This window comes from Chiloscyllium plagiosum, unplaced genomic scaffold, assembly GCF_037043375.1.
Source record: "Chiloscyllium plagiosum isolate Xiang-an unplaced genomic scaffold, Cpla_swu_hap1 HiC_scaffold_25, whole genome shotgun sequence".
Taxonomy (NCBI): domain Eukaryota; kingdom Metazoa; phylum Chordata; class Chondrichthyes; order Orectolobiformes; family Hemiscylliidae; genus Chiloscyllium; species Chiloscyllium plagiosum.
Window position 1 is genome coordinate 24253284 of NW_028270163.1, and position 21463 is coordinate 24274746.

At 41.4% G+C, this 21463-nt stretch overlaps 2 protein-coding genes across 2 annotated transcripts in view; one reads left to right on the forward strand and one right to left on the reverse strand.

Moving 5' to 3' along the window:
* Positions 1 to 8970, reverse strand: part of nup85 (nucleoporin 85) — a 51181-nt gene extending 42211 nt beyond the window's left edge. The window contains exons 1-4 of the mRNA XM_043714537.2: positions 8869 to 8970; positions 6803 to 6893; positions 3908 to 4067; positions 2383 to 2459 (exon numbers count right to left, since the gene is read on the reverse strand). Of these exons, the coding sequence (XP_043570472.1) occupies positions 2383 to 2459; positions 3908 to 4067; positions 6803 to 6893; positions 8869 to 8907 (367 nt within the window). The 5' untranslated portion in view covers positions 8908 to 8970. The remainder of the gene's footprint in view (positions 1 to 2382; positions 2460 to 3907; positions 4068 to 6802; positions 6894 to 8868) is intronic.
* Positions 8971 to 12778: 3808 nt separating this feature from the next.
* The window catches only part of LOC122562064 (small ubiquitin-related modifier 3), a 43362-nt gene continuing 34677 nt past the window's right edge, over positions 12779 to 21463 (forward strand). Inside the window, exon 1 of the mRNA XM_043714538.2 lies at positions 12779 to 12916. Coding sequence (XP_043570473.1) covers positions 12896 to 12916 — 21 coding nt within the window. The 5' untranslated portion in view covers positions 12779 to 12895. The remainder of the gene's footprint in view (positions 12917 to 21463) is intronic.

The window sequence follows — 21463 nt, forward strand, 5'->3', positions numbered from 1 at the left end:
ACCCGGAGGAAACCCACGCAGACACGGGGAGAATGTGCAAACTCCAGACAGTCAGTCGCCTGAGGCAGGAATGGAACCCGGATCTCTGGCGCTGTGAGGCAGCAGTGCTAACCACTGTGCCACCATGCAGGCAGGTAGCTTTGCAGGAATTTGGCCTGAATGCTTATGGAGCTGGCTTCATGAAAGGCAAGTTTTTATTTGACTGCCCTCCTTGAATTTGGGAGAAGCAGTGGAGGCATTGCTGATGGAATTACTGCTCTTATATGTCACTAATAAAAGTTGTGGTGATTGCAACTTCTCAATTTTATTGACAAGCAAAGGTCTTTGTCATCAAACACTATGGAGTTCACAAACAAAACCTGACCGTAACTGATCAGTGTTTAATTTCCTGGTCTCCTAGCTAACATTTGAGAGAAATAGCTGCTAACGTCTGGGAAGTGCTCAACATATGCAAGGCAATTTTTGTAATTTTATAAGTATATTTGGCAATCATCAATGTAAAATTTTTATTGAGCAAGGAGAAGGATTAAAAGAAATGTATTTACACAGAGGGTTTCCAGAGTATTGAATACTTGATCACAGGGAATAGTTGAGACAGAAACCAACACATTCACTAAGGAAGAAAAGCAGAATAGACACTTAAAGCAGGAAGAATGATTTTCTCTTTTATTGTATTCTATAATTCTTTAGAATGAATCACATCAGATCTGAGAAGCTCAAACACCAGTCCAGAAAAATAAACGTTAGGGAGGGATACAAAATGTTTCATGGTATTGATTAAATCTTGAATAGCAATTAAATTAAGAAAGGACCAAAGAACATAAATTAAAAACTACTCGCAAGATTCTCTATACCCAGAGTGGAGCATGCATGGAAATAATTGCCATAGACAAAGCACATTGGAGAAGATGGATATTTATCATTGGTATTGGAGGAGTAAATTTCAATAAGCTCATTGGATTTCTCCAAACTTCAACTTTCACGAAATAAAGCTAAAATCACCATAATTCCAAAGAACCACAGAGCTGCTCTCTTATTAGAAAGAGACAACTGGTGGTGGTTTAACTTAAAGGTCACAACGATTCAGGTGAAAGGCAAGGCTGAGAAGATGGGACATCCATGCTGACTTCAGCTGGCATGCGAATTGGCCTGTACTGTTGGCATCACCACATTGGCAAGCCAGCTGTTCAGCCACTGAGCTAACTGACCCCTAAGTAGACACACCAAAATCAACTTTGTTTGGAACGTCATCATATGCTTGCATTTGATGTCGAGGGGTTTAAATGTGACTGATCCAAGAATTGATAATGGTGGTATATCCATGTCTAACTATGGCCTGATAATCCCAACTGGTCACTTACAAGAGTGATAATAGACAATAAACAATAGGTGCAGGAGTAGGCCATTCAGCCCTTCGAGCCTGCACCACCATTCAACATGATCATGGCTGATCATCCTCAATCAGTATCCTGTTCCTGCCTCATCTCCATAACCCTTGATTCCACTATCTTTGAGAGCTCTATCCAACTCTTTCTTAAATGAATCCAGAGACTGGGTCTCCACTGCCCTCTGGGGCAGAGCATTCCACACAGCCACCACTCTCTGGGTGAAGAAGTTTCTCCTCATCTCTGTCCTAAATGCCTTGTCAAATGCCATACTGAAATGCCTTGTCAAATGCCAGCTTTTCCAATAGTAGCAGTGATTGGATCAGAGATAATCAACAAGTTTCCTCCACATGTCAAACATGGCATGGTGCAGGCAGTGGATACAACAGCTGTGGAAATTTTCCACCGTTCTATCCCGAAGCTAGTCACACAATAATATGGTCCTGTTGAAAACACCATGACACACTGGCACACATGTGGTGGCATTTAATACAACTGATCTAGAATTCATCAAGCCCAATGCACATTACCATCAAGAAAATGGGGAAGTGTGCAGTTTCGACAGGGTGTAGTCAACACACAGGTCTCCTGGCATCGAGGAGACCACAAAGCTAACAGACTGCCAAGAAATAAGAGTCTCTGACCCATGTCGTCTGTTGTGAGGAAACAAAAGTCATGATTATTCCACCAAATGCCCATGTGCAAGCGAAGTCACAGAAATAGGACCAGAAGTTGGTGCTCCATCTAGACCATGGAGCATCTTTGAAGTAAATTGTGGAAAAGAGGACCAGGAAGGCTTCACAGGAATCCTTAAACAATTAAGTCACGTGACAGACATGCCAGCCAGATGGGGGTCACGTCAACAGGTTACAGACCCAAAAATGTTAATGGTGGGTAATCCTTGTTAATCTTTGTAAAAATGGAAATGGAACTTACATTCCTCTCTGAATCTCTAAAGTTATAGAGTAAAGTCTTCACATCGTAATTTGTAGCTTACCTGACCCTGCGCTTCTATGCAGTTCCTCCAGGTAAGCTCTTATCACCGAACGATAGTTCCTACTAATAGAAACTAACCTACAACAAAAATCATCTGTTACTACATTGAAATAAAACTTGACTCCACCCCACCATTAACACTCAATGGGATGTCAACATTGGCTGATGCATTTCAAGCTTTAGAAAGAGCGTATATGTGCAAACATGATCGAGAAAAAAGTAAATCTAATACTCAAATCCAGAATAAACAGTGACATTATGATAATGAACTAAAATAAAACTAATGTAAGGCACAGTTACAAAAGAATCAACATGCAGAACAGGACTCAAGTATTAGGACTTTTTTTGTGGATTTCTCTGTTCAACCACATTTTATAATTTTCACAAGTTTTTAAATATGCCAATTCATGGTGGATGATTTCACATCACCTCATAGTGCTGCTCACATAATGTATATCCTTTTGTATTACCCTTCATTCATCTGTACTACTTCCGGAATCACCAAACTGAGTCACTTGCAAAACTTCCATATCCAACTCTCTACTCTTTTATCAATATATGTGAAGCAAAAATGCAGATGTAGATCCTTACAGAACATCAAGTCACATCCTGTCAATAAGAAGACCTTATATCTCAACTCTGTCTCCTAACTCCCAACTTACAAGGTTACCTTCATAATTCTGGGTGCATACAATTTTATTAAGAATTTCATGGAAATTTATCAAGCCGAAGTCCACATAGGCAACATCCACAAGTACTTCTTACTGATTACCTAAAGAAATTTAATATATCAACTAGACATGTCCTACCACTGTCAAATTCACACTGACCCTCTCAGCACAAACTTTGACTCAGTTCTCAGTCATTGACTAATAAAGCTAACTTCCCCACAACTTTCTTTATATTGATGAGATACTACTTTCTCTCTCTCATTCTTCCATTATGCTGTGACCATTTGTAATTTTCTCAAATATAAATGGAATGTCAAAATGTCCAGAATATTCAATTTTATTTCATATTTCTAGTATACTTAATATTGTTACATTTATAACTTTCCAATTACTTTATTCATTATGGTGTGTGTGGTATATGTATATATATATATATATATATATATATGTGTATACATATATTTTGGGAGGAGTCTCGTCAATAGTCACCATCCTTTTAAAGAATCTTAATAGGGTTTGTCTCACATTTTAATTTTCCTTCTTAGTGTTTAACTTATTTCAGGCATTTTGTTACCATTTTCCATTGGCTGACTTCCACAATTTCTCGCAGCACAGTTGCCACACTTCATAATGATCTATTTTATATTAAGTATTTTACTAGTGTCTCAAGCATCCAAGAAGCTTGATAAAGTGCACTATAAATACAAGCCTGTCTTTCTTATAGTCACTTACAAATATTGCAAAAAAGAACCAGCCCCAGTTCATTCATATCAGTTCGTTTCAACAAGTGAACTATAATAAGTCATGGATTATATTTCAGAGTAAAAGAAAATCTTGAAATCAGCTTCTACTCACTCCGCTTTCTGGGTTGTGCAATTGTGTTCGGATTTCTGAAGAGTCATGAAGATGCCATGTGACTCGTTAAAAAGTTTTGGCAGAATTGGCGAGTATACATCTTTATCGTTGTAGACAACTTGAATGAACTGCATTCTTCGAGATCCATCTGGTGCATGCTCTGGGATTGGAACAGAAAGGAAAACTGAGAAATGGAACTGTACAAGTCTATATAAAGCATACCAGACAATAGTGCTTTTCAATGACATTTCATTACTCAGAACAATGAGACATAGCTCTCATAAAGGGCGAGTGGTTGAAACCACAATCTGTCACAGCACTAAAAATGAATGTGAAAGATCTGAAATTCAGTTCCAAATCTACTTTTTTAGTTGATAAACCAGGAAGCAATTACAGGGGAACCTCGATTATCCGAATACCAATTATCCGAAAATCAGATTATCCGAAGGAGATCGAGGTCCCAACAGAAACATTACATCAAAGACATGTTTCCAACACTGATTGCGTCTTTTGTTTACAGTGATTAAAACTGCTGCCAAAAACAGTCCTGGACTGATGGGGGCGCAGACACCATCTCTAAATTACTGACTTCCCACCCCATCTCTCTCTCTCTCTCCCACACCCCCCACACAGCAGCAGTCTTGTTGTTGGTGTCCAGTCGGTTGTCCCAGAGAGGGGGTGGGAGCGCGCTGGGGTTGGAGGTGTGGGCGGATGGGGGGGTGCTGGGGGTGGGGGTGGGGGTAGGTAGTGTTAGGGGTCAGGCAGGGGGCAGTGCTGGACAGGTTTGGGGGTGGGGGGGCAGTGTTGGATGGGGTTTGGGGACGGGTGGGGGGCGGTGTTAGATGGGGTTTGGGGGCAGGCAGGGGGGCGGTGTTGGACAGGGCTTGAGGCAGGCAGGGCCTCACGCGTGTTGTGATGCTGTCTTATCTCCTGAACAAGTAGCATACTTAATAGAAAACTCTGAGCCCTAGAGGAAAGGCATTGAATCGATTAACCGAATAATCAATTATCTGAACGAAATAGTGCCCGCCCATCTCATTCAGATAAGCGAAGTTCCTCTGTAGTTTCCAAAACATTCACAGTCCATCTTTAACATCATATCACTTAACCAGAGGAATCCAACAAAAAAGGGGATTCCAGAACAAGATGGCATAGATTTAGAGTGAGAGGGAAAAGATTTAAAAGGGACCAAAGGTGCAACATTTTCACGCAAACGGTGGTGCGTGTATAGAATAAGCTGCCAGAAGAAATGGTGGAGGCTGATATAATTACGACATTTAAAAGACATCTGCATGGGTACATGAATAGGAAGGGTTTAGAGGGATATTGGCAAAGTGCTAGCAAGTGGGACTAGATTAATGTAAGATATCTGGTCGGCATGGATGAGTTGGATCGAAGGGTCTGTTTTCATGCTGGACATCTCTATTACTTTCTGAATCTATTATTCACCACTTTGCTACATACCCAATTGCACTCTTTTTATCCAAATTAATCCCACTAATTGACTCTATCCCCACAGTAGTATCTTTATCTTTAATTATTTAAACAATTTTGCAATGGTATTTGTCTCAGCAATTCCTTCCAGCAAAGTAATACATGACCTCTGTATCTAAAAAATAAAATGCTGGCATTGGAGGGGGTTCAAAGAACGTTTATAAGAGTGATCAAGGGCTTGTTGTATGAGGAGTAGTTAAGGATTCTGGGTTTGTACTCAAATGGAGTTTAGAAGGCTGAGGGGCAGATCTGATTGAAACTTACAGGATAATGAGAGGCCTGAATAGAGTGGATGTGGAGAAGGTGTTTCCACGAGTAGGACAGACTAGGACCTGGGGATGACCCTTGAGAACTGAGATGAAGAAGAATTTCTTGAACCAGAGGGTGGTGATTCTGGAACTCAAAAGCACTTATGGCTGTGGAGGCTAAGTCATTGATTTTATTTAAGGCAGAGATAGATAAGTTCTTGCTTGATAAGGGGATCAATGGTTATGGGGAGAAGCAAGAGAATAGGATTGAGAAGCAAATGAGCCATGATCGAACGGTGGAGCAGAGTCAATGGTCTGAATGGCCTAATTCTGCATCTACATCTTATGGTATTCCATTCTCTAATGACATTCACCTCCTGTGATGGCTTTTTATCATTAACTTTCCAAGTAGTCAAGTCTCATAAAACTGGAGTACCCCCAACCCAATTGTGAATCTACTATGCTCCCAAAAACATAATCTGTACTTTAACATATAGGCCTATATGCCTACATTAAGCTATTTCTCTAGTCTGTTCCCTATACAGGGTCTCACAGACATGGGTCTTTCATCCATTTTATGTAATTTCCATACTTTGCCTTTTGGTTCAGTCAATCAAGGAATTTTTTATTCAAAACTATTCATTCTCATATCAATTAAATGGAAAATGTAAATATGATATGATATTTGCAAATACATTGGAGTAAATTATGCCAGGACAGAATCATGGACTGTTATAGTCAAGGAGAATGTTTTTTGCCCTGATATAGCTATCCAATTACTTCCATTTCTCTCATCTTCCATCAAATTCGTTCTTTCTAAAAAATTATGATTAAATCCATATCCATCCTTCTTTTAAGGCAGTTAATTTCAAATCACAACAATAAATATTTTGTCACATGTTGCTTCTGGTTCTTTTCTCAATTACTTTAAATCTGTATCCTCTGGTCACAGGCTCTGTGACCACTGGAAATTGTTACTCCTTATTTATGTTTATCACTTGTGTGGGAGTGTATGCAGAAGGATCTCCATCAAGGCTTTAAAATCCAATTCCAAAATTTGTTAGGTTAAAACTATACGGATGAAAGCAATTTCTCATTATTCAAAATTACTTAAGATAGTTAAAAAAAACAAATAATTTAAATATTACAGTACTTGTATGATCATGCCACGTTGGATATAGCAACATTTGCGTAGGGCCCCATTCAAACCCGACAAACTCTCCAACGTCCACTCCTGGAATATTCTAGAAACAACAAAAGTATGAAAATTATTTATTTGAAACTCTGTTGTTGAAGAAATTTTTTACTTTTCCTCTGAAGGACTGCTGACCAATTAAATGCATTGATTTTCAAAAGAGATGTTTTCCCTCATCAGGTGAATACAAAAATACCCTTGAACGTGATTGAAAGGAAGCCAGTAAATTCACCCCGACATTCTATCCAACACTTGTTCAACAAGCATTGCTAAGAACAGTGCATCTCGTCATGATCATGTGTTTAGGTTCTCACTGTGCGCAAATTGGGCGTCGCTTCGCAACAACACTTCAAAAGGGAAGGCTGACTTGCATTTCCAAAGCATCTTGCACATCTTCTGAACATCCCAATTTGGTTTACAGCCGATTAAATGTTTTTGAGGTGTAGTTCATGTACTGCAGTGCAAAAGAAATACAATCATAGGATATGATTTGGTGATGCTGGTGTGATGGATGCTAGTGCTTCCAATTAAACCTGTTGGATTATAACCTGGTGTTTAAAAATGTGTTGCTGGAAAAGCGCAAGAGGTCAGGCAGCATCAAAGGAACAGGAGAATCGACGTTTCGGGCATAAGCCCTTCAGGAATGAGGAGGGTGTGCCAAGCAGGCTAAGATAAAAGGTAGGGAGTAGGGACTTGGGGGAGGGGCGCTGGGAATATGATAGGTGGAAGGAGGTTAAGGTGAGGGTGATAGGCCGGAGAGGGGGTGGGAGCGGAGAGGTCGGGAAGAAGATTGCAGGTCAAGAAGGCTGAGTCTGAGGGTTGGGACTGAGAAAAGGGGAGGGGGGGGGGAGGGGAAATGAGAAAGCTGGAGAAATCTGCATTCATCCCTTGTGGTTGGAGGGTTCCTAGGCTCAAGATGAGGCGCTCTTCATCCAAGCGTCGTGTTGCCATGGTCTGGCGATGGAGGAGGCCAAGGACCTGCATGTCCTTGGCGGAGTGGGAGGGGGAGTTAAAGTGTTCAGCCACGGGGCGGTTGGGTTGGCTGGTGCGGGTGTCCCAGAGGTGTTCTCTGAAACATTCCGCAAGTAGGCGGCCTGTCTCCCCAATGTAGAGGAGGCCACATTGGGTGCAGCGGATGCAGTAAATGATGTGTGTGGAGGTGCAGGTGAATTTCTGACAGATATGGAAGGATCCCTTGGGGGGAAGTGAGGGGGGAGGTGTGGGTGCAAGTTTTGCATTTCTTGCGGTTGCAGGGGAAGGTGCCGGGAGTGGAGGTTGGGTTGGTGGGGGGTGTGGATCTGACGAGGGAGTCGCGGAGGGAGTGGTCTTTCCGGAATGCTGATACGGGTGGGGAGGGAAATATAACCTAGTGTTGTGTGATTTTTAATCATAGAACAGCTACACCAAAGGACAAAATTAAAAATCACAACACCAGGTTATAGTCCAACAGGTTTATTTGGAAGTAGTAGCTTTCAGACCGCTGCTCCTTTATCAGCTAGTTAATGGGGCAGGAGCAATAAGACACTGAGTTTATAGCAAAAGGATCTTACGATCCTGCCCCACAAGTTAGCTGATGAAGGAGCAGCGCTCCGAAAGCTAGTACTTCCAAATAAACCTGTTGGACTATATCCTAGTGTTGTGTGATTTTAACTTTGTACACCTCAGTGCAACACCGGCACCTCCACATCATGACCACAGGATGAGGCTAATCGGACAATCAGTCCGCGTTGCCTCTCCATAGGAGCTTGGCCAGTCCTGCTTCCGCAATTTTCCCTGAAGCTTTGCAAATAAAATACTCCACGGACCTCAAAAGGGTTTGGGATGTTTCTAGGTTCTGTGTCAGTGGAGGTTTCCCTCCTGCCAGGCTGCGGTCCCGGTTCGCACGGGAACAACCCCCATTCACCAGTACAACAACTGCTCTCGGGGCAGTTATCCTCACACTGTCTAACGGACGATCGGAAAAGTCTTTCGTCCTCCCCATCTCTCTCTATCTATTTATATCGCTCTTTGTCTGTCACCCTCACCATCGGAATCGGTTCATAATCCAAATCGGAATCCTCCATCGCGCTCCCCCTGGCCGCGCCGCCCGCTCATCAAGGACCCCGTGCCTAGGGCGGCCTCACAGCTGCCTGATTAGCCACTGGAGTCCCGAGCTGAGCAAACCCTGGGCTTGACCTCACGAATGGCAAGCGGCGACGGTTGAAGGAAATTCCACCAATTTCCCGCCCTTGCCTAACATCAGAGGCTGTGAAAGTTGTGCCAGTGTCCTGCAGACTCCACCACAATAAAAACAGGAGAAAGGGAGGACTGCAAGTGCTGGCGAGTGTGGCGCTGGCAAAGCGCAGCAGGTCAGGCAGCATCCGAGGAGCAGGAGAGTCAGCGTTTCGGGCAGAAGTATTCCTGATGAAGGGCTTGGGCCCGAAACGTGGATTTTCCAGCAACACACTCTGGCCCATAATAAAAACAGCCCTGCACAGTCATACTGACTGAAGTGATAAATTTCAGACAATAGCCCAGATTCCAGCATCACCTTCCCTAAGTCTGTCCTGTTCCACCGGCGGAACAAACCTAGCAGAGTTGGATGTACCTTAGCACCTTCAACATAATGAAACGACCTTTTCACAGGAATATGATAAAACAACGTATAACACTCTTAACAGATATTAAGCCAGACCAAAAGCGTGTATCAGAGACACTTTCCTTCTTTAAGTTAGTTAAGAGAGGTAGTTGGGACGGGGGAAGATATTCCAGAAATTAGGATCCAGTCAACTGAAAACACAGCCACCGTTGCACAAGAGACCAGAATTGAGGATGACATTATCTGGAGGCGGTGGAAGGACTCAAAAATAAAGGTGAGGATTTTGAAATCAAGACATTGCTTGAGTGGTAGCCAACATAGATCAGGAAGCACTAGGTGATGCGTGACTTGATGTGAGTTAAGACTCAGGTTTAGATGAGCTGAAAGAGGCAACAATGTCGAAGAACGACCAGTAGTGCTTATGAATGGTCAAGTCTAGAAGGAAACAATATGAGCATGAGGGTTTCGACAACAAATGAGATGAAAATAATAATGCTAACAAGTGGTCTTGATGATGGCACAAATATATGAGAACAGAAGCTTATCTCACACAGACATTTAACACCAAGGTTGTGAAGAGACTGGCTTAATCTCAAATTGTAGCCAGGAAGAGGGAAACAGTCTAGCTCGGAACAATGTTTAAAGCAGGAACCAAAAACGAGAGCTGCAGTCATCTCGCTGTTTTTTGAAAACAAATCTGCGCATCTAGTATCAGATGTCAAGTAATAAATGTCTCATAGATTAACAACAGTGACGAGACAGTGCAAATGAGATTCACTAGGATGTTGCCTTGGCTGGAGCAATTCAACTATGAAAAGAAACATTAGATATGCTGTGTTGTTTTCCTTGGAGCAGAGAAAGCTGAGGGGAGCTGATTGAGGTGTACAACGTTATGAGAAATGTAGTTAGTCAGTAATGTTTCCCCTCAGTCAAGAGGTCAGTAACCAAGGGCACAATTTTATGATAAGCAGCAGGAGGTTTAGAGAGGATCTGAAGGAAAGAAAAATCATCCAGAAGGTAATGGGTATCTGAAACTCACTGCCTAAAAGGATGGTAAGGGCAGGAACTCTCAAAACATTTAAGGAGTATTTGAATGGGCACAGAGTCAAAATTCTAGGGCTTTAATTGTTTATTATCAATATTAATGAGGAGGCAAAATGTAGTATGTCCAAATTTACCGACGGCACAAAAATAGGAGGGTGAGTTGTAATGAGGTCATAAGGAATTTGCAAGGGATGTAGATAGGTTGAGTGAGTGGTCAAGAACTTGGCAGATGGAGATGAGAGTAGGAAAGCATGAGGTCATCTGCTTTGGTAAGAATGTCTGGTATTCTCTACTCCAAGAGTTGTTCACACTAGATCACTTGAATTCTTAAAGAGAGAGACGGGTTTTTGAAATATTGAGCAGTTAAGGTCTATGTGGAGATGACATGAAAGAGGAGTTGAAACCTGGGGCAAATCAGCCAGAATCTTATAGAATGGCAGAGCAGTCCCAAGGATTAAATAGCCTATTCCTGCTCCTACTTCTTAGTTGCAAAATTGCAACAACTATACTTGCAGTTACACTTCGCATTGCCACAGAAAGGCTGCCAACATTATCAAAGACCCCTCCCATCCTGGTATTGCTCGCCTAGAATCTCTTCCATCAGGCAGAAGATATAGAAGTTTGAACATACACACCAACAGGTTCACAAACAGTTTCTTCTCTGCTGTTATTAGACTGATGAATGAACTCTCTAACTTCAAATAATGTTGATCTTGTTAATGTTGATCTTGCTTCATGCATCTCCTGTGCAGTGTAACCTGTATACCTCACTGTACAAGCAGGAGAAAGTGAAGACTGCAGATGCTGGAGAGTCAGAGTCGAAAAGTGTGGTGCTGGAATGCACAGCAGGTCAGGCAGCATCTGAAGAGCAGGAGAGTCGACATGGTTAAGATCATCGGCTCTCCTGCTCTTCAGATGCTGCTTGACCTGCTGTGCTTTTCCAACGACATACTTTTTGACTCTGTCCAAGCACCCTATGATCTGTATGTTCTTGCTTAGTATGATGTACCTGTATTGCTCGCAAACAAAGCTTTTCACTGTACTTAAGTACACATGACAATAAATCAATTAAATCTTTAAATTATTGGACTGTACTAAGGTTTTGAACATGTATAGACAGCTGATATTAACTGGATTTAAAATTTCAAAAATAAATACATTCCAATAGTCAATATATTCCTAAGAAGGCATTCATTCCCAGCAGTTTTCATGGCACAAATGGAACATTCAGTAATAATACAAAGAAATGAGTGATTTTAACATTGGTAACAGTAATAGCATTTAAAGACCATCCAGATATGGAATGCAAGTGTCAGTTCAGTTTGGAACAGAGATCAAAATCAAAAGGAGTGATGACAGAGACATTCATTAGATTTCATGTTGAGTCTGATATGTCTGTTCCTCAGAACTTTTCTAAGTTATATCAGACTTGAAAATAAAGTCAGTTCCTCTCTCCATGGATGCTGCCAGATCTGCTGTGTGTCTCCTGCATTTTCTTTTACTTTAGATCTTCAGCATCTGTAGTATTTTGTTTTTATTACATTGTAGAGACACCTTTGACAGTTTTGAAAGACGACAGGAATTCAGAACTCTAACTAAAGAAGAAATCCCAGGAATGTCTGAAGAACGAGTAACATGATGTTTTATTTGCAACTTTAAATATCATTAAAGAATTATATATTCAAAACAGATCAACCAAGTTTTTGAAATGGTGCATCACACAGACACAGAAGAGGGCAATATTTGTCAAGCCGAGGGAATTGTACTCATCTCAAGAAGCTTTAGCTCAGTAATGAAAGTTCAAGCACAAATGCAGTCAATTGCGCTATTTTGGATGCAATCTTATTTGGAATGCATTGGTTATAATATCACCTCGATTCTCTAAATCGTAAGGATTGAAGGAATTTGAGAGTTCTACGTGCTTCAGGTTTGAGAATGACAAGACACTAACATCAATGAATAGAATGGTAATTCCCTGTAAAATAGTGGGGGGAAATTGCTTTATCCAGCCCAAACCCCCTCTTCGACCCTCTGCCTTATCACACCCCCACCACATCCTCCTTCTTCCCTCTCTTACCCACTCACCGCATCCTTCTCTTCCCTTTACTCTTCCTCCAACCCAATGCCTCCCCTCCCCTCTCATCCTTCCAACCGTCCGGGCACGCGCACCCACTGACGTATTCAGAACGGGTGCCTCGCGGTCACGTGTCCATCTTAACGGGAACGCGTACTTGGACTCTGCCCCTTTCCCAGCCCATCCACCAATCAGTTGGAAGAGACTGCTCCGCGAGGACGCGCACGTCACCCGCTGCCGCCTTGCGTGCGCGCGGACGAGATGCATCGGGGGCGCGCGTTCGCCTCCCCTCCCCGATTCTCCTGCTCCCTCTTTCTGACTCTTTGTGCCGAGGAGACGCGGGCGAGAAGACACAATGGCGGACGAGAAGCCTAAGGTAACGGGGCAGCATGAGGCGGCTCCGGGCTTAGCAGTCGGATTCCCGCCTTCCTCCTGTCGCTCTCAATTTCCCGGCCCTCAGGATTCGGTTGTTTGGCCCGAGGCCGCTCCCTCCCTCGTTCGGCCCTGTTTGAAATTTTGCCGCCATATTCGGAGCGGCTGGAGCCCAGGCCTAAGGCCTGGGTTTCTCTGGCCCAATCATTCAGGCGGGCTGGTCAGTTCTGGTACTGAGTGAGGGCCCAATCCCTGCACTGAAGGTGTGTCGAGCATGATGAGGGAGAGCCCAAAGCCATGTTCACCTCTCTGCGTTTTTAAAATAATAACCATCCAGAATTCCCATGCAAGACAAGCCTGATCGATATAATGACCAAGTTATACATTAATATGTAATGGCCATGCTGTACCATAATGCATATGGTCAACTATATCTTTGCAATACTGATCAGTTTTTAATAGTGTGGCTATATATTAGTATTTAGTAGTGAAGCTACGTTGTATTTTATTTCATTGCTGTCGTACCAATGTACCAGTGCCACCTACCTCCCAGGTGAATGTAAAATATTTTTTTTAAGAATAAAATCTATTTTGAAGAAGGGCTGCATAGCCAATATTGATTTCTTAATTACCATCGCCAAAACAAATTACCTGCCCATTACCATATCGCAGTTTGTGGAAGCTTGTTGTGCACAGATTGGTACTCACTTTTCAGCTGTGACTACTCTTCTAAAGTTGGCTGTAACGTGCCATAAGGACATCCAGTGATTGAGAAAGATTGCAGTATACAAATGCAAGTCTTTTGGGAGAAAAACACCACTATATGTCTATAGTGTGTAAAACATAATATGACTATAAAAACTTGAGGCAAGATTGTGATATCAATATGACTACATATGTGCTAATTTGCTGTCTTAAGCAGAGATGGAAAACATCTATTGCCGGTCAGCAAATTGAAGATATGTGGAAGGAAGACAAATTTCTCTCACTGATGGCTTGCTGGGAGCATTTCAGTGCCTCCACTGCCATGTGGAGGCAACATAGAATTATATAATCCATTGTGATGGGTTTATTTCTTACCAGATACAGGAACACCTGAGTTTATGATGGAGTTGTTGCAAACTGAACCTTGTTTATAGCTGAGTCATTTACACACAGGTACAAGTGAGAAATGTGTTAGTTGGTAAAGAACAGATGTTGTGATGTCTTCATGCACTTTGGATGTTGAAATGTTACCTGTGGGTAGACAAATGAGATTAGGAGTCTTCATGCAAATGTATAATTTGCATAATATATTTCCTTTTTAGTCTTTGTGTCCTTATACTTGAAAGATACTTTTTGGACCCTGTACTGCTGTGAGTTTATCTTATGAGAAGCTGAGCCATAAAGATCAGATTCAATCCAGTCTGTACTTTTAGTTGACCCCAGCGAAAGCGCAGATAGAAATGTTCCAAACAAAAACAAAATATTGCAGATGCTGGAAATATAACATAAAACTCGTAAATGCTGGAAACACCAGGTCTGTGGGTAGAGAAGCAATAACATTTCAGGTCAGTGTTCAGTTCTCACAAAATGTCATCTACTTTATAAGAAGGGAAATAATTGACCAGAAACAGAATAAAGAGGGAACATTTTAGTGAATGCTAAAAATTTGAATTAAAGTTAATATTAGCATCATTGTCAACCACAGAGATAGAAACGTCGGCAATGAGGTAACTTAAAATAAACCAACAAATACTTTGTTTTCTGTGAAACAGTCTATGTTTAATTGTCAAGATCTCTGTGGTCTAAAACAAACAGACCTCTCAGCCAAAACTACAACATGCTCTCTTGATAAAGGGAGAAGCATGCACAAAATGTAGTGAATGGAGGATAATTAAATATAAATGTGCGGGAAATCCAATCCCAGCAACTTTGTAGAATGTTTATATTGTAGATAGAAGCCATTTGGTCCTTTCTGTCTAGAACAGATCTCTGAGAATGTTAACTTTGTGCCAGTCTCTAGTCTTTTCCTTGTAACCCTACACGAGATTAGGTAATTATAGAAACATAGAAAAAATACAGCGCAGTACAGGCCCTTTGGCCCTCAATGTTGCGCCGATCCAAGCCCACCTAACCTACACTAGCCCACTATCCTCCATATGCCTATCCAATGCCCATAAAGAGGGAGAGTCCACCACTGCTACTGGCAGGGCATTCCATGAACTCACGACTCGCTGAGTAAAGAATCTACCCCTAACATCTGTCCTATACCTACCACCCCTTAATTTAAAGCTATGCCCCCTCGTAATAGCTGACTCCATAAGTGGAAAAAGGTTCTCATGGTCAACCCTATCTAAACCCCTAATCATCTTGTACACCTCTATCAAGTCACCCCTAAACCTTCTTTTCTCCAATGAAAACAGCCCCAAGTGCCTCAGCCTTTCCTCATACGATCTTCCTACCATACCAGGCAACATCCTGGTAAACCTCCCCTGCACCCGTTCCAGTGCCTCCACATCCTTCCTATAGTATGACGACCAAAACTGCACACAATACTCCAGATGCGGCCGCACCATAGTCTTATACAACTGCAACATGACCTCAGGACTCCGGAACTCAATTCCTCTACCAATAAAAGCCAGTACGCCATATGCCTTCTTCACCGCACTATTTACCTGGGTGGCAACTTTCAGAGATCTGTGTACGTTGACACCAAGATCCCTCTGCTCATCCACACTACCAAGTATCCGACCATTAGCCCAGTACCCCATCTTTTTGTTACTCTTACCAAAGTGAATCACCTCACACTTTCTTAATTATTTAAATATAAGCAATGCTGTTTTAAAGTCTCAATCAAACCTGCCTCCTCTACACTTGCAGGCAATGCATTCCAGTCCTTAATTACGTGCTGTGTGAGAGAGTTTTCTCACTTAACATTTACTTCTTTTGCAAAGCAACCGTCCCATCTAGTTTTCAATCCATTTGAGTGGGAACAGTTCATCAGACACCTCATGATTTTGAGAACTTCTATCATTGATTTTTGAGAACTTCTATCAAATCTCGTCTTAGCCTTCTCTCCTGGGAAAATAGTCCTAAGTTCTCCAAGCTCATTCTGAACTGAAGTGTCCCATATCTGGAATCATTCTTGTAAGCCTCTTCTGCAGTCTGTTCATTGTATTCACGTTCTTCCTAGAGAATGGTGCCCAGAATAGCTGAGGTCCAACAACTTGTACAAGTTCATCATTATCACCTTGCTTTTGTATTCTGTGCCCCTGTTAATGAAGCCTATAATACTGTATGCTTTATTAACAGCTCTGTACCTAATCTGCTACCTTCAATGACTAATGTACATGTATATTGAGTTCTCAAAAACAAAATCAGAAATTGCTGGAAAAACACAGCAGGTCAGCCAGCATCTGTGGAGTGAAAGCAGAGTTAACGATTTGAGTCCAATGAAGAAGGGTCACTGGACTTGAAACGTTAACTCTGCTTTCGCTTCACAGATGCTGGCTGACCTGCTGTGTTTTTCCAGCAATTTCTGATTTTGTTTCATATATCCAGCATCTGCAGTTCATTTTTTAAATCCAGTTCTCTCTGCTTCTGCAGACCCTTTAAAGTAACATCCTTATTTTATACATCTGTGTACCAAAAGTGTATCACCTCGTAGTCGTCCACCTATTTGCCATCTATCCATCCACTCTGACAGCCTATCAATGTTGTTTTGAAGCTCAGCACTGTCATTCTCACAATTTATAATTCTTCAAGTTTTGTGTTATTCGTGCCTTTGAAATAATCCCCTCCATAACAAGATCTAAGACATGTATATAAATCAGGAAAAGCAAGGATCTCAGTAACAAATTCTGGGGAGCTCCCCTATAAATCTACTTCCAGGCCAAAAAATACCATAGGGCAAAAGTGTTGAGCAAATTATTGGAATCGAAGGCCGACAATTCCCAGAGCATGATGCCCTCTACCATAGGGTCCTAAAACCAGTGGCGGCAACGATGGTGGATCCATTGGTTATAACATTCCAAAATTCCCTGGACGCTTGAAAGCTTCCAGTGGTTTGTAAAAATCTGAATATAATACCATTCTTTGAAAAGGGAAGGAGGCAGAAAGTCGGAAACTTTCTCCCCTTGACCAGTTAGTTCAGTATGTTTCATTGGGTAATTGTGAGAATCCATTATTAAGGACGTAATAACAGGACATTTGGAAAGTCAAAATAGAATCTGTCAGAGTCAGCATGGCTTTATGAATAGTAAATTATGTTTGACTAATTTGCTAGAAGGCTTTGAAGATGTAACAAGCAATATGGATAATGGCAATCCTGTAGTTATAGTACTTTTGGACTTCCAGAAGGCATTTGATGAGGTGTCACACACAAGTTTAATACATAATGTAAGATGACATGGGTTTAGGGGTAATTTATAAGCTTTAGTGGATTGGCTAACCAACAGAAAGCAGAGTCAGGATAAATGGGTCGTTTTCTAGTTGGCAAAACGTAACCAGTGAAGTGCTGCAGGGTTTGGTCCTCATGCCCGATTATTTACAATTTATATTAATGACTTGGATGTATAGCTAGAAAGTGCTATTGCCACATTTGCAAATGACAATAAGATAGGTGGGAAAATAAGTTGCAATAAAGAAAAAAGAAATTTACAAGTAGATAGATCAGGTAAATGGACCAAATGGCAGATGAAGTTTAACATGAAGAAGGGTTTATGCCCAAAACATCAATTCTCCTGCTCCTTGGATGTTGTCTGACCTGCTACGCTTTTCCAGCAACACGTTTTTCAGCATGGATAAATGACAGTTTATCCATTTTGGACAGAGGAATAGAAAGGCAACCTAATATCTCAATGAACAAAAACTTCAGAGAGCTTTGGTGCAAAGAAATCTAGCTGTCCTGTGTATGAATCACAGAAAATTAGTGTGCAGGTGCAGCAGATAATAAGAAAGGCAAATGAAAGTTGAGCATTTATTACAAAAGCAATAAAATATAACTACGCCAGTGTTAATACAACTCTACAAAGTATTAGTGAGACAACACCAGCAGTATTATATATAACTTTGGTCCCCTTACTTTAATACAGATGTAATTGAATTGGAGGTAGTCTAGAGGAATTCACTGGATGGATTCCAGAGAAGAAGGGTTTGTCTTATGAAGAAAGATTGACAAGTTTAGGCCAATGCTGTGTGGAGTTTGAGAATTAGAGGAGATCTAATTGGGGTATATAAGATGCTGAAAGCAATTGACAAAGTAGACATAGAAAGGATGTTCTGAAGAAGGGTCACTGGACTTGAAATGTTAATTCTGCTTTCTCTTGATAGATGCTGCCAGACTTGAGTTTTTCCAGGAATTTGTGTTGTAGAAAAGATGTTTCCTCACGTGGAACAATATAGAATGGTCATTGTTTTAGAGTAAACTTTATCAGATGAGAAATTACTTCTCTTAAACGATTGTGAATCTGGAATTCACTACCCCAAAATATCGTAGATGTTGGAACATTGAATAAACTTAAGGAGGAGATGTACAGTTTTTTTTATTAGTAATGAACTGAAGGGTTATGGAGAACAGACAGGAAAGTGGAATTGAAGCCCAGATGATTGTATCAAATGGTGGAGCAGGCTCAAGGGGCTGAGTTGCCAATTCCTGCTCCTGTTCTTATTACTGCCTGTTTCATATCCCTCAGCCAATTTTATATCCACATTATTATTGTCCCTTTCATTCCGTAAGTGATGGCTTTCCTCACAAGTCTGTTGTGTGGCATCAAATGGTATCTGGAAGTCCCAGTACACCACAGCAACAGTCTTGCCATCAACAACCTCTTCCGTTACCCCTTCAAAAGAAACCTCATGGGTTAGTTGATATGATTTTCATCAACAAATCCGTGCTGACTTTTCCAAATCAACCTACATTTTCCATGTGACTGTTATTTCTCTCCTGAATAATTTTCTTTAAGGTTTCCTACCACCAAAATTAAGCTGACTATTTTTGTAATTATTGGGCCTATCTTTACAAGTTTTCTTGAACATGTTTGCACTTCTTCACAAAAGCACTATCCCTTCAGATTATGACTAGTGCCTCTGCAAATTACAGTTTCCCTTTCTTCAGTGTCATTGACCTATTTTATCCAGTGCTTTATGAACTTTAAGTACTAACAGCATATACAATAATTCCACCATGCTAATTTTGAACCCTTCTAGTGACTGAGCTTCCCCCCCGTCACCATGATTTAGGCAGCATTTGACTCCGAGGTAAAGACCAATGCAAAATGTTCATTCAGCTGCTGATTTATTTTTAACAAAAAAGATTGGCATGATGGCTTAGTGGTTAGCACTATTGCCTCACAGATCCAAGGAATCAGGTTCAGTTCCACTCTCAGTTGACTCTGTGTGGAGTTTATACCTTCTCCCCATGTCTGCAAGAGTTTCCTTCAGGTGTTCCGGTTTCCTCACACAAAGATGTGCAGGTTAGGTTGATTGGCTGGGCTAAATTGTCCAGAGATTAATGGGTTAGGTATTGGAAATACAGGGTTACAAGGATAGGTGTGTGGATTTAGGTGAGATGTTTGGAGGTTTGATGTAGATTTACTGAGTTGAACGGCCTGCTTTCCGCTGCAGGGACTATATGATTTAATGCCCCAGCCCCAACCCTTGCCTCCAGGTATAAATCTCCATGCTCGTTCCAAATATGCACTCGTTTACTCTTTTACTGTTGATGCGATTATAGAAGGTTTTGGGATTTCCCATTCTGTTAGCTGCCAGTCTTTTATTATAATCACTCTTTGCTTTTTGTGCATTTTCATCTTGCTTCAGAACCTTCTGCATTCGATTTGGTTCTTCGTTGTTTAAATACCTGACACTTGCAAGTGCACATTTCCTTTAACTTAATTTTTATTATTTTTGCTATCCAGGAAACTCTGAATTTTTTGTTCCATCTTTTCCTTTTGAGGGAATATATCTTGAATGTGCATCAACCATCTACTGTTGGAATGTAGCCCATTGTTCAGCAAATGTTTCTCCTGCCACCCCTTTGTTCCAATCTGTGGGGTCCAGTTCTTGCTCCATTGAACGTAGCTGTTGGTTGTTTGTTTGATTTATTTTTCCTCTGGATTGACCAATGTCCCTTTATACTGTCATTCTACTATGATACAATGATCTCTGCCCCCTGTGATCCTCCACAGTTGTTTGGTCTACTTGACCTACCTCATTGTGAAGAATCAGATCCAGTGGTGCCTCCTTTTTTTGTTCGACAGGATACATACCATTGTACGGAATTTCCCTGAACATAGTTTGCTGCATTTATCCCTTGCTGCCCCTTAAACTACCATTAACATGCCCTATATGTGCACTGATAAAGCCCCCCCCATTATAACTGCTCTATGATGTTTATGTGCCTCTGCCATTTCCTTGCAGACATGTTCCTCTATATTCTACCCATTAGCTGGTGGTTAGTACCTGATAGCGAGCAATATTAGTGCAGCCTTCTTAGTCCTTAGCCGTAGCCAAATTGATTCTGTCCGTGAACTCTCTGAAACATCCTTTTTCTCCAGTACAGCAATGTTCTCCTCAACCAAAAGCAGTACCACTCCTTCTTTTCCATTTGTTTCTGAACATTTTGTCACCAGGGTATTTAACGTCCAGATCTGCCTTTCCTCGAATCAACTCTGTTATCATGGCAATATTATAATCTCACTAGGCAATCAGTGGTTGTAACTCTTCAATCCTTTTAATCATGCTTTCTATATTCACATACATACAGTGTAACCATGGTATAGACTTCAGTGCTTTTTCCCTGATTCAGACTCCTATTAACTAAATATTTCCATTTTAGTGCTATCTGCATCTCTCAGCATTTCATGCATCCTCTTATTAATTTCAAGTAGTCTCTCCTGGTTCCCCCACCATTGGCAAGTTAGACTAAGCCCTCTCCAACTGTACCAGCAAAATGCCCACAAAGAACATGCTAAGTTTAGATACAACCCATCTGGCTTGTTCAGTGCTATCTCCTCCAGCTAATCCCAGCGTCCCAGGAATCTGAAGCTTTCCTTCTTGGACCATCTTTTCATTCAACTGTCTGAACTTGCTATTTCTAAACACACTTGCATGTGGCACTGCAAGTAATCCAGAAATGACTGCTTTGAGGTACTGCTCGCAAATTTTCTGCCTGGCTTCCTAAATTGTAATTGCAGGGTCACATGACTCTTCCAACTTATGTCAATGTGGGCCACAGCCTCTGACTATTTGCCTTCTCCCAAACCAATGTCCTGCAGCCATTCTATTACATTCTTCATCTAACCACCAGAAGGCAACAAGCCATTCTACTGCTATATTGACAGCTGCAGAAACTCTTGTCTGTCTGTTCCCATTAATAAATCCCTGATTAGGATGTCTGTCCACTTTTTTTCCACCATTTTTCTACAGCTGGGCCACCCGTGACATGATAAGCTTTCTCTTGCTGCACTCCTGCAAAGCTCCATTGTCCTTACTGGTGTCCAGAATGCCACTGAGTCAGCATAACCTTTAGGGCTTCCTACAGTACATGCCTGTTTCTCTTGGACTGTCT